The following is an 11,666-nucleotide window of genomic DNA, read 5'->3' as shown; positions in this document are numbered from 1 at the left end:
GCTTAAATAATTGTAATGAGCTAGTTTTTCTTGAATTTAATACATCTTTATTTAATTCCAGAGTATGAAACAAAAGATATAAGAGAATTTCTTCATCAAACTGACCAGAAAGTCTAAACTGATCATTAACTTTTAAGTGATTCCAAATCTTCCATCTTATACACCAAAGTTTAAGAAGTAAGAAAGTATCTTCAAGTATAACAGAAGATAAAACTTCATTGATAATTTGAGATAATTTAAGCATTTGATTTTTGGTATTACTCAAAATAGCCCCATTATATTGTGGTGTTGGTGGTAAAAAGCATGAATTTAATTGATCTTGATCATATTTAAAGGTATCGTAATTCATAAAACTCCTTCTTACGCAATTTCTATATACTGAGATAGAATCTTTACTCAATTTGGACGATTCAGGAATACTTGGTAGGATTCTGAATCTAAATTTTGATAGAAATAAATCTTTCGACTCTTTACCTGATTTTAATACTAATACAATTGAAACAACTGGAATATACCTTAGATCATACAAATAGTCAATTTCTATTTGAATTTCCTTGATTTGATTGACTGACAAAAGCGTAGGTAACCCATTCTTACCCATAGTTTGAAGGTCTTCCTTAGATAATAATTCTCTATTTATCATTTCTGCTTCATTTTCTGTAATGTTTTGTATCTTATTATTGTTTTTGCTAAGCAACTTATTATATAAGTCCATAACCAATGCTCCCCTCTTAATAAAATAAGAATAGTTAGTATAATCTTTAGATTCTACAAAGGACCCTGGAAGATCAAAAACTAAATCCATAACAGATTCCTGATTAATAGCAAATTCCACGTTCATTAATCTTATCGGACTCTTTAATCTTAAATTGCTTATGGGAATATTTTCTCCCAATAATCCTTGAAAGGTACCTGATAATCCAAACTCCTCATCAAGTTTCAAAATATCTGCAAATAGCAATGTTTTACTATTCTCTCTAATAGTACTCTTTAATGGAATCTTAAACTCTAAATATCCCACCTTTTTTAACATAGAAACAATATAAGGCAAAGCTCCCAATACCATACTCTTAGATTCTATCCCATAATCCTTATACTTTTGAAGAATAATATTTAGCCTATCTTGTAATGCAGAATCCAAACAACTAACTCCAATAGGAGAATTTAACTCAAATATATCATTTGCATCCTTTGCATGCTGTTTATACCTCTGCCTCACCTGTCTTTTATCTTGAGGCTTACTTTGTTTCATTTTCCAATCTTTCAAGCTCTCTCTATACTTTTCTAACCTTACAGACTTATTGTATAATAATTATGGTCTCAAAAACTATTAAGCTTAATTGAAAATAACAAAATTATAAAATTAAAGATAAAGGAGTTAAAACTAAAAAAAATACAAGAAATCTATAATTTTTTGTCTAAATTCCAGTATTCTTTTCAATTAAGATTATTCTCCTTCGTTTTAGTTTCAAGCTTTCCTAATTAGATTTAATTCACTAAATTCAGTTTTTTCTTGACATACAGAAGCCCGCCAGCGCCAAATGCGCGCCACATGTTGTTGACTACATGCATTATATTAAAATACAGTGGAGAAAAGAAAGTAGAAATTATTTACTTTTTCGGTCAAACTTTTTCTTAAACCTTTCCATTCTGGTTTGAATACCAGAACTATTTTCTGCATCAGCTGAATCTGGATCGTTGGACTCATGTGTACTGTCTTTTTTTTTCCTAATTTTGAGGTTAAGCTTCTCTTTAAATTTTTCAGTTTTACTAATTTTGCCTTCTTTGGGTGACTTTTCACTATTATTTTTGTCAGAATATGAAGCATTAACATCTTTTGTTATTTCCAATTCTTTATTAATTGGTTCACTTTTCATAGTGCTTTTAGTACTAGGCGATTCAGAATTAAAATTATTATTACTTTTACTAGATATAGTCATTTCTGTGTTATTAGAAACATTATTTGATAGACTATTCTTTACATTATAAGTCTTAGAATTTGATTTAACAAAAGCTGGTTTAGTTTCTGAGTTATTTGAATTATGAGTTTCTATTACTTTTGCAACATTTGATTCATGCTCAGATTCCACTACATTAGTATCACCAGATCTTTTGCTTTCAAGCCTTTTTTCAGCAGATTTTGATTCATCACTTACGTTATAATCGCAATTCTTTTTAAATGTAGGGTCACTAGAAAATGTTGAAAGTAATGCTGCTCCTTTGTGTACATTTACTAGTTTATGTAAACCTAATATAACATCTTTATTTTCCACTTTACAAAGTTCAGAAAACTTCTCCAGCTTATCTACAGATATATAAATATTCTCCAAACAAGATTCTGCATGATCAACATTCTTTTTAATATTTTCCAAAGATTTTTCTAGCTCAGTAAGGACTCCTTCGAAAGATAATTGAACATCCATTAAACTTGAATTTATAGGTTTTTCACTTCCTTGCTCTGTCTCATTATTGTCCTTATTTGCCTTTAAATCAATTTCTGTGCTAAATTTAGCAGAATCCATCTCAATATTATGTTTTTTTGATTTTTTTTTATTCTTAGAAAATTTAAATCTACCTAATTTTGTCTGACCCTTGCTTTTATTATCTGCAGTATCAGAATCATCTGAGTTTGAGGTCCTATTAAACCCCAATGCATGCAGAATATCCGCTCCCATTCCAGATCCATCACTACTTTTTCTCCCCATTCTTAATCAATTTTATATCTCTCTCTTAACCTTTTTATTTGATAATACTAGAATTTGCTCAATTAATATTTCCTTATTTTTTTCTCTCCTACTATTTCCTTTTTTTCTCCTTATTTCATCCAATTTTACACATTGAATGTCAAATAAGATCTCTAGACCTTGCTTATAAATTTTGGGCGGCAACAAATTGCCCGCCATGACCATTGCATATTTGCATGTGGACAAAAAATGTAATATTAATTTTGAATGAACTGATAAATCTCAATTAGAAAATGAATATTTTGACTTAAATGTAAAACAGCACAGTGAGTGTAAAAGTAATTAAACTAAACTTTGATAACGTTATTTATTAACTATTTAGTATTTATTTTTAACTGTAATTACTTTGAGTGTAGAACTTGCCTTATAAGTTGAGTAGGAGTAGTAATATTAATTCCTCCAATATAAATATTTGAATTGGATTCATTCATAAGTTCGTAAACGCATCTAATTTCGGGAAATGTAATAGACCCTATCACAAATACAATCACAAGTTTGTTTTTTAAAGAATACCTAGGAATAGAAGAATGAGATTGTATTTGGTTCAAGTTTCCAAGCAAGTAATGTGAACCTTCATTAGCATTATATTTATCGACGCAAGGAAATTCTTCGTTAAAACTATTTTGATTAAAACTATTATAAGAAATTAATGAGTTGTTTCCAATATTAAGTTGGCAAAGAAGGTGATAGATTATTGTCTTTATTAAAGGTTCAAATCTGGAAAGATTGATTTCTATATTTCTCAATCTTTGTTTATAGTATTTAACTCTTTCTTTATTATTAAGCTCGTATTTGTGAATATGTTTTCCATTTCCAGCTGCAATATCATCAAATGAGTTACACAAACCAAGTCCAAGAAGTTTTTTAAGTACAATTTGATCGTTATTCGAGAGCCTTCCATGTTCAATTAATTGATTCAAATCATCATTATTTATTCCTATATAATGTGAGATATATAGTAAGATCAATCTAAGTTTGTCATTATTGTCATTAATTATTGGAAATTCTCCTTCCGATTTTCCCAATGCAGATTGATCCAACACAGTAAGCAGATTACTTCTTTGCTTATTTGCAGTTAAGGATTTCCCATCAGAATCTAACATTGTTGTAATGCATTGCTCAATTTCTCCTATTGATGTAATATCATTCTTCTTTAAAATATTAAAACATTCTCCGATCAAACTAATATGTGTCCAGTATCGGGAAAGAGTTTGTTGATATTGAGGAAGAGTTCTAACTGCTTGTATTGTCTCACTTGTTGAAAAATTTGACCCTTTATTTTCCCCTCTATGGATCTTTGCAGTAACATTATTATGAGTAAACTTTAAAGTTTCATCCGTAATTGCTTGGTTTACATTTCCAATATGTTCGTGCCTATATAATACCCATTTTGAATCCCTTTCATCAAGCACTGCCTTCTTTACTTCCTTTTTTCCTCCTGTACTAGAGACTTCGTACTCATATACATCATCCATCTTTTGGTTTTCGTCCTTATTCTTCAAGTCAGTGTTATCAAGTCTAGTATTTGATAAAATGTTATAATGATCAGGATTACTAATAGATACTGGAATTTTCAATAAATCATAAGCTAATGCTTGATAATGATAATCATGTATATATAATGGAGCAGTATCAAAACTTCTATCTAATAATAATATTGTGCATTCTTCATTGCTTTCGGCTCCTCCATTCTGCAAGTAATTGAGCTTTTCAGCCAAATTCTTACATTCTGTTGACACTTCTACTCTTCCTGACGCTTGATACCTTATTACTGGCTTGGTATTAACTCCAAGAGTCTTACATAATGTATTAATTCCAGACATAATTTGTTGTTGAAGCTTTTCAGAAAGATCAAGACTAGTTGTAAATAAACCGTCAATATCAATGTAAAAAGCTCTGCTATCATATGGAATAAAGTCTAAATTGACTTCTTTAAAAGCTAATAACTTCCTCAAAAGACCTTCGTGATTAGAAAGTATATCAAAACCTGCCATTCTTTCTCCCCTAAAACCAGTAACGAACAAATGAGCTGACCTATACATCCCTTCACCTTCAAAATCCTTCTGAATACGTTCAAGATTTCTCTTCTCATTTGTTACAAAGTAAATACAATCCATTTTTCTTAATGGCTGCCTTTTTGAGTGTAACTGCTCGACAATGGTAACTCCTGCCTCAATAATATCATAGAATGAACAACATGAGGAAATTACTTTAAGTGTAAATTGATCAACTACCATAGTTAAATATCCATCACTTCCAGAAGCAGAGATTGCACGCACCGGTGAAATGATCTCCTCTATGATCCTCCTCTTACAATGATTAAGTAAACTCATGTCTTTCTTGTTGAAATTTTGGGAGAAAAAAGAAAAGCCAAAAAAAGTGTCATACACAGTTTCTACATGATATCATATACAATAAAAATGGCCAGTTATTTAATCAGTTTCTAAATTTTCTATATCGAATAATTCCCCTTTTTTTGACTAATTATCCCTAAAATTATACACTGCCTCCAAAAGTGTGGGGAGAAACTTTGAGGCGCGCAAATCATGCGCATGCACCACGTAATTGGCATTTATGCAATTTCTAATTTTGAGTTAATTTTAGAGGAAATTCTTTGTAAATTAGTGTTTTCAAAATTATAATTAATTTTTTCATGTTGCAACATAAGAGCTGTACCATAGTATGATCTGATAAAAGGAGAAATGGGGGGACAAGTAACGAAGAAATGATCTGCTAAAGGTTTTAGTATTTTTTCATTTGAAATTAGTTCTCCAAGTTCAGAAGAGACTCTTCTTTCAAAACCTGGTACGGATGCAAGCCCTCCACAAATTAATATATTTTGAGAAAGCTCTTTTCTTGTTTCAATATTAGAATTTAATAAAACTTGGATGATTCCATCTAAAACAATATGATGAATGACTTCTGAATTGGGGAATGCCTTATCTCCAAAGAAAATCTCAAATGGTTTGGTTCTGGTATTTTTATCAACAACTAAATTAATGTATTTATCTTTAATTATTAAATTCTCATATGTAAAATCTGTAATATTGGGATTACTTTCAATATTATTGTTAAATTCGTGATTTACTATTCCGCTCTGAAAAATAATATCATCCATTAAATCGTTACTTATTTCTTTAATTATGTCTTCTTCTGGTTTCTCTTTATATTGAGAAAATAATTCATTCATAAATTTCTTCTTAAAGTCATCATATCCACAATTAATTATTTTAACATTATATTCAATTGGATATCCATCATAAATAGGACAAACTATTGTCTCATTTGTTCCTATATCAACCACTATTCCTGTTTTGAATCCTGTTGTGAAAAGACTTACTATTGGCTCACTAATTTTCTTAACACCAGGAACCTGATAGTTCTCTAATAGAATCTGTTTAATATAATTTGAAAGTTCTATTGGAAAAAATGGTCTTTCTAATAGTATTACTGGATAATCCTTAGGATTTGACATCAAATAATCAGTGTACAACATACGTATCAAAGAACTCCAGCTTCTTTTCCAGTTTATGGGATCTTTAAAAACTGTCACATAATCTGATTCTTTAGAAAAATTTGTATTATCATTTTCTGATATTTCTAATACATCCACACATTTAGAAAAGAGCTCACTTGTCTGCAAAATTACAAATGGTTCCATTTTTTTTGAAAATCCTGCTTTTACATGCCGTCTTCCAAGTAATATTATTATATAGTTTTTATTTGTTCCTATTTCATCCATCTTCTTATGCAGCCTTTCCCACTTCTAGATTATCTTTGTTATTACTCAACTATTTTTGTCTCACACACTATTTCATGCTAATTCTGCGTTTTCTTTCCTGATTTTTATTATAATTGAAAATATATTAATATATACTATTATTTAAAGAATTTATCAATTGAAAACATACTAAAACAAATGGCGCCAAATACTTTGAATTATTTTTTTTTAATCCAAATAGTAATTAACAAAAAGGAAAATTTAATATATATATATATTTATATTTATATATCCAAAAAAATCATCCTTTAATCTAAACATGAACAAACCTTAATCAAAAGTGCTCATTTTTCTCCATTCTTAACTCTCTTCATATTTTTTCGTTTTATTTTAACCCTAAAATTTCTTTACGCCTTTTACCCTTATATAAATTAAAGATACATTCACCATTTAGGCGCCAAACATGTCAAATTTGACACGTAAGTAAATAAATTATTAAATATTTAATCGAAAGTTAAAAGAGAACTTTCATTTGAAGGACTTCCTTATCAAAATCAGGAAATGGAAGTTCAAACTGATGAATTATGTGGAGGTGAGATAATTATTGATGGAGAAACGGAAATTGACGATTTATTACTTGCATCCAAGTTCGCAGAACTAGAAAACTACAAGTCTGCTTCTATTCTATCTGCGATAGATTCTTCAAGAGGTAGGAAAACACAAAATGAGAAGACATCAGATAATGTTGATATTATCTTAACAGATGATGAGTTGAATAATTCTGAAGATGATGGCTATGAATCCAGTGAAAATGAGGATAACGAGATTAAGGAGTTAATTAGAAAGGAGATGATTTACCGCCATAAAGTTTCTGAAGTTCATGAATCTAAAAATGAAATTTTGGGTGAGAAGCTATCTGATGATTATTTATCTCAATTTGGTATTATTCTGGATAATAATAAATGCACTAAGAGTACTTTATCTGATATTAGTGAATGCGAAAATGAGATGGCAGAATCAGAAGAAGAGGTGATTAAGAAAGGAAAGCATAGTAACATAAGAAAAGATGGTCAATTAGACAACTTTGAAGAAAAATTAAGTTGGCTACCAAATATTGAGATTTTGGATATGCCAGAAAAGGTCGATCTTACTCTTCCTTGTGAGTTTGTTGGAGAAATTTACTCCATTATTGATGATGGAGCAATATTTGGCATGGAGGGAATCTTCATAGTAAAAAGTGACCCATCCACTATAATGTTAGATTTGGGATCAGTCTTATGTTTGGAGGATAAGACAATAGTAGGAGCAATTATAGACACATTTGGTCCAATTTCATCTCCATTCTACGTCTTATCTAAACAAAGTAATGTAAGCAATGACTTACTTAAAAAAGGTACCAAAATATATTGTGATCGTAGACATTCTACTATATTAGGTAAGGCAGGTAAAATACAATGCAGTTATTTATCAAGTACAAACCATGGAAATAGGAAAAGTACAGTATTTACTTCAAGTACATCAAAATCTCCTTTCTCTAACAAGGAGTTTAAAAAAGACCCTAAAACTAAAGTATCAAATGTTACTAACTCTAATATGAAAGATGGTTCTTCTTTCAAATCTGAAATTGAAAATGGAGAAGTTATTCCTGATGGATACGATGAAGATGATGATGAAGATGATGGACAAGAGGAGAGTGGTGATGATATTAGTGTTAATTTGAACGAAGTTTCAATCAAGAAGTTTGTAGAAAAGTATGATAATTTGGGTAATATTCAAGAATTTGCTGTTGAGGATTCGATTACAAATAATAACTTACTTAAAAAGCAAAAAGAACATCAAAAGAAGCCTAATAACAATAACCAGGGTCACTACATTAAGAACAAAAACAATAGAAGATCATCAAACCAAAATCTTACAAACTCAAGTGGAAAATTTCAATATAATAAAGATAAGAACTTTAATCGATTTAAACAATTTGGAAACGGAAATATTTATGGACAAAATTCCTTCTCTAATTTTGACCTAAGCTTAAGAAAAGATAATCACCAAAATCAAATAACAAGACGAACTTCAGAAACTGAATTCGGTTATAATCAAGGCAATTTATTATTCCAAAACTTTCAAAGTAACTATTCACAATTTTCATATGGTGCCCCAAATAATCCATATATTGCACAAGATATTCAACAAAATAGGGGAAAAATTCCATTCTTTAACCATAATAATGGACATGACTTTACCGCCTCTTTCCATTCTCAGACGCAAGCACAGCAAATGTACCCAAATTCAAGTCAAAATTCACATATTCATTCACAATACTTTTCACATTCAGATAAATTACAACTACATCATACACAATTACCGTATCAAAATGGAAATCCAAATCAAATGACAGCAAACTTTGAAGGTAATCAATATTCAGTAAATCATCAATATAATAATGGAAATGGAGGTTTAAATAGTCCATACATTTACAACAATAATAATAATAACGGCGCCAATTCCAATTTTGCATGCGAAAGTGGCACCGGTAATGGAAATTTTATGGGCATAGGTGTGCAACCAGGTTCGATTCCTGGAAGTCCAAATTTTCCGTGTTATGGGAATAAATATTAAACAAGGTGATTGAACGTAGATGTATCATGTTGGAATACAAAGAGAAATAGTTATACAAATGAATAAGGGTTCTATATATCAATCTTTTAAAGAGAAAATGCAATAAGTTATTAGTTAAATATTCACTTATTTTAATGGACTATGGAATATACATGGGTATAATAATATTTAATCATTGAAAAAGATGTGTTATTATTTATTTTGATTTTATACATTCAAATAAAAATATACAAAAATACTGCAATGTGTGAGAGATGGAATGAATATCTCGGAAGAAATAGATTTTACTTATTTACCATTATTACTATTATTATTATTCATGTTTCCATCGCCAACTATTTGCATTAAGTAGTTAATGGAATTAAATATCTGGGAATTTCTTCGGTTATTCGTGTTTACGAGAAGATCGTCACAGAATGACTGAATTCTTGGGTTGTACTTATGCAAATTATAAAAATCAAAATTATTTGGAGGCGGATATTTAGATGAATGAGTAAAATTAGGCTTGGAGTTGTTATATATATTGGAATGATTTATATTATTATTATTTGAATATGCATTTCTATTATTAGAATTTGGAAAATTATTACTTGGGATACGTATATAACTTGGCATTGAGAATGAGTCTCCTCCATGATCAATTTCCAATATTGGCTTATTACAAAATACCAGCTCATTTCTCATATAAGCGTGTTTACGAGTAAATGGAGTTTCAAAATCAACATGATCAAATACTTGGTTATATAACAAATCATTCCATATACAATTATTGCTAGATTCAAGAATAATTTTCTTTTCTGAACATCTATAAATTTCGGATAATAAAGGATTATAATTATTCTCACGTAATAATCGAGAATTATTACTAATCTCATTTTGAATATTTTCAGTATTACTAGCCGTACTTTTAGAATGATTTAATCTGTTCATTTGAGAAGTTTGATTAACATACTCAATCTGACTAAAAGAATCCTCAATTCTAGGCTCCATAACCAAACTCGATTCTGCTTCTAAATATGATTGAAACTTGTAATTATTAGCATTGCTAATATTATTAGTTACGTCTAAAAGAACTGACTTATTCAGATTAAAATTATTATTCCCCACATTTTGGAAGTTATTAGCTCTTCTAAAATCGTTGCATAATGATTTCTCGTTTATTATAAAATCCATTGGTGGCAGCTTCAAGTTATATGAGGGTCCTGAAGCTCTGGAATCTATTCCCCCTAGTTTTGATATCTTGGAAATGTCACTAAATTCATTTGTCCTATTTGGAGAAACTAAACAATCTTTATCTTTTTTTTGAATAGTGTTTGCAGATTCTCCTTGAGAATTAGAAATCAAAGAACTCAAGGACGAAACAATACTTTGTATGAGCTCGCCACTGATTTTCAGATTATCAGTATTTTCTGTATTCATTGCAAGATTATTATTAGAATTTTTTTCTGAAATTATCTGATTTAAACCTTGAATGACGTCATCAGAGTTTACTGGTGTTCCGCCTAAATTCCTCTTTGCAGAAGCCGCAACTGAAAGAGAATAGGCCAGAGCCAAAGCTGCTGTAGTTGGGTGTACTCCAGGCAGCTTTGAACCAAGGATTTGTGTTGTAGCATTATTGTTAATAATTACTCCATTGCTCATGACGGTATTAGTATTATTTATATTTGCTGTATTCGTTGCCATTCTACCTCTACTAACTGCATTTGCTTGTTCTCCATTCTTTAGTTTCTGAATAGAAGCTATAACTTGAAGAACGGCCGAAAGAAGAACTGAATTATTAATCTGATTAGACTGAATCGTACTATTCGATACTCCCGAAATATTTGTCAAACCATTAGATTCCACTAAGTCTTTCCTGGACCCCAAAAAATTTGAGTTATTTGATTTTTCATTTTCCTTATTTTGAAAACTTTCACCCAAAGATGATATATTTGAGATATTTCTTCTCTTTGGATCTCTTCCAGGAGTTTGAAAATTTGTGTTTGGACTTAAATTTGAGTTATAACTATCATATCTAGATAGACTACCCATCATAGACGAGGGAGCTGTTGTTCTTTCAACACTATTAACCAAAGAAGAAGATTGTGATCCAAACATATTATTCGTAACATCTCCTTGATTTAAATCTCTATTTTCTTTTCCAAAAGAGGCCATATATTCAATATTTGATATTTCTTTTCCTTTGGAACATCTTTTAGGAGTTAAGCTAATAATTTGAGCTGAACTGATTGAATCATTGGATTGTCGATCAATGGAATCAGTAGTTTCTAATGTTGGAAGCTCCACTCCTAATTCATTTGAATGCATAACTATTTTCACATCTTCGTCACATTTTAACTCTTTTGTTCGTTCATTCTTTGAATTAAACTTCATTTTCTCTAATTCCAAAAATTTCTTAAATGTAAAATATTAAAAATTAAAATAAACGACACTTTTGATTATGATTCCCAACCTGAAATTAACCTGAATCTGAACCTGTTACCTTTTATTATTTCTTTTATGTTTAAAAACACCTTAATTATCAATTATACTCCCTTATGTGTATTTTAATAACTTTGTTTGGATTTATTTTTAATAATATGAGT

At 29.7% G+C, this 11,666-nt stretch overlaps 6 protein-coding genes across 6 annotated transcripts; 1 reads left to right on the top strand and 5 right to left on the bottom strand.

Moving 5' to 3' along the window:
• Nucleotides 1–1,607: 1,607 nt before the first annotated feature.
• Chro.80129 (hypothetical protein) lies at nucleotides 1,608–2,705 on the bottom strand. The annotated part of the gene is made up of 1 exon (XM_661368.1): nucleotides 1,608–2,705. The coding sequence occupies one exon, from the start codon at nucleotides 2,703–2,705 to the stop codon at nucleotides 1,608–1,610; it is 1,098 nt and encodes a 365-aa protein (XP_666460.1).
• A 12-nt stretch (nucleotides 2,706–2,717) lies between these two features.
• Chro.80128 (hypothetical protein) lies at nucleotides 2,718–2,909 on the bottom strand. Its single annotated transcript, XM_661367.1, has 1 exon — nucleotides 2,718–2,909. The coding sequence occupies one exon, from the start codon at nucleotides 2,907–2,909 to the stop codon at nucleotides 2,718–2,720; it is 192 nt and encodes a 63-aa protein (XP_666459.1).
• Nucleotides 2,910–3,085: 176 nt separating this feature from the next.
• Chro.80127 (syntaxin binding protein) lies at nucleotides 3,086–5,077 on the bottom strand. Its single annotated transcript, XM_661366.1, has 1 exon — nucleotides 3,086–5,077. One exon carries the CDS (start codon nucleotides 5,075–5,077, stop codon nucleotides 3,086–3,088), a length of 1,992 nt encoding a protein of 663 aa, XP_666458.1.
• Nucleotides 5,078–5,316: 239 nt separating this feature from the next.
• On the bottom strand, nucleotides 5,317–6,486 carry Chro.80126 (hypothetical protein). Its single annotated transcript, XM_661365.1, has 1 exon — nucleotides 5,317–6,486. The coding sequence occupies one exon, from the start codon at nucleotides 6,484–6,486 to the stop codon at nucleotides 5,317–5,319; it is 1,170 nt and encodes a 389-aa protein (XP_666457.1).
• A 540-nt stretch (nucleotides 6,487–7,026) lies between these two features.
• Chro.80125 (homeobox-containing protein) lies at nucleotides 7,027–9,081 on the top strand. The annotated part of the gene is made up of 1 exon (XM_661364.1): nucleotides 7,027–9,081. One exon carries the CDS (start codon nucleotides 7,027–7,029, stop codon nucleotides 9,079–9,081), a length of 2,055 nt encoding a protein of 684 aa, XP_666456.1.
• Nucleotides 9,082–9,369: 288 nt separating this feature from the next.
• Nucleotides 9,370–11,454, bottom strand: Chro.80124 (hypothetical protein). Its single annotated transcript, XM_661363.1, has 1 exon — nucleotides 9,370–11,454. The coding sequence occupies one exon, from the start codon at nucleotides 11,452–11,454 to the stop codon at nucleotides 9,370–9,372; it is 2,085 nt and encodes a 694-aa protein (XP_666455.1).
• Nucleotides 11,455–11,666: the final 212 nt, after the last annotated feature.

Source organism: Cryptosporidium hominis (genome assembly GCF_000006425.1).
Source record: "Cryptosporidium hominis TU502 chromosome 8 CHRO018045, whole genome shotgun sequence".
In the NCBI taxonomy this organism is placed as follows: domain Eukaryota; phylum Apicomplexa; class Conoidasida; order Eucoccidiorida; family Cryptosporidiidae; genus Cryptosporidium; species Cryptosporidium hominis.
Note: the sequence above shows the minus strand (reverse complement) of the source record. Positions and strands in the feature narration are given on the sequence as shown.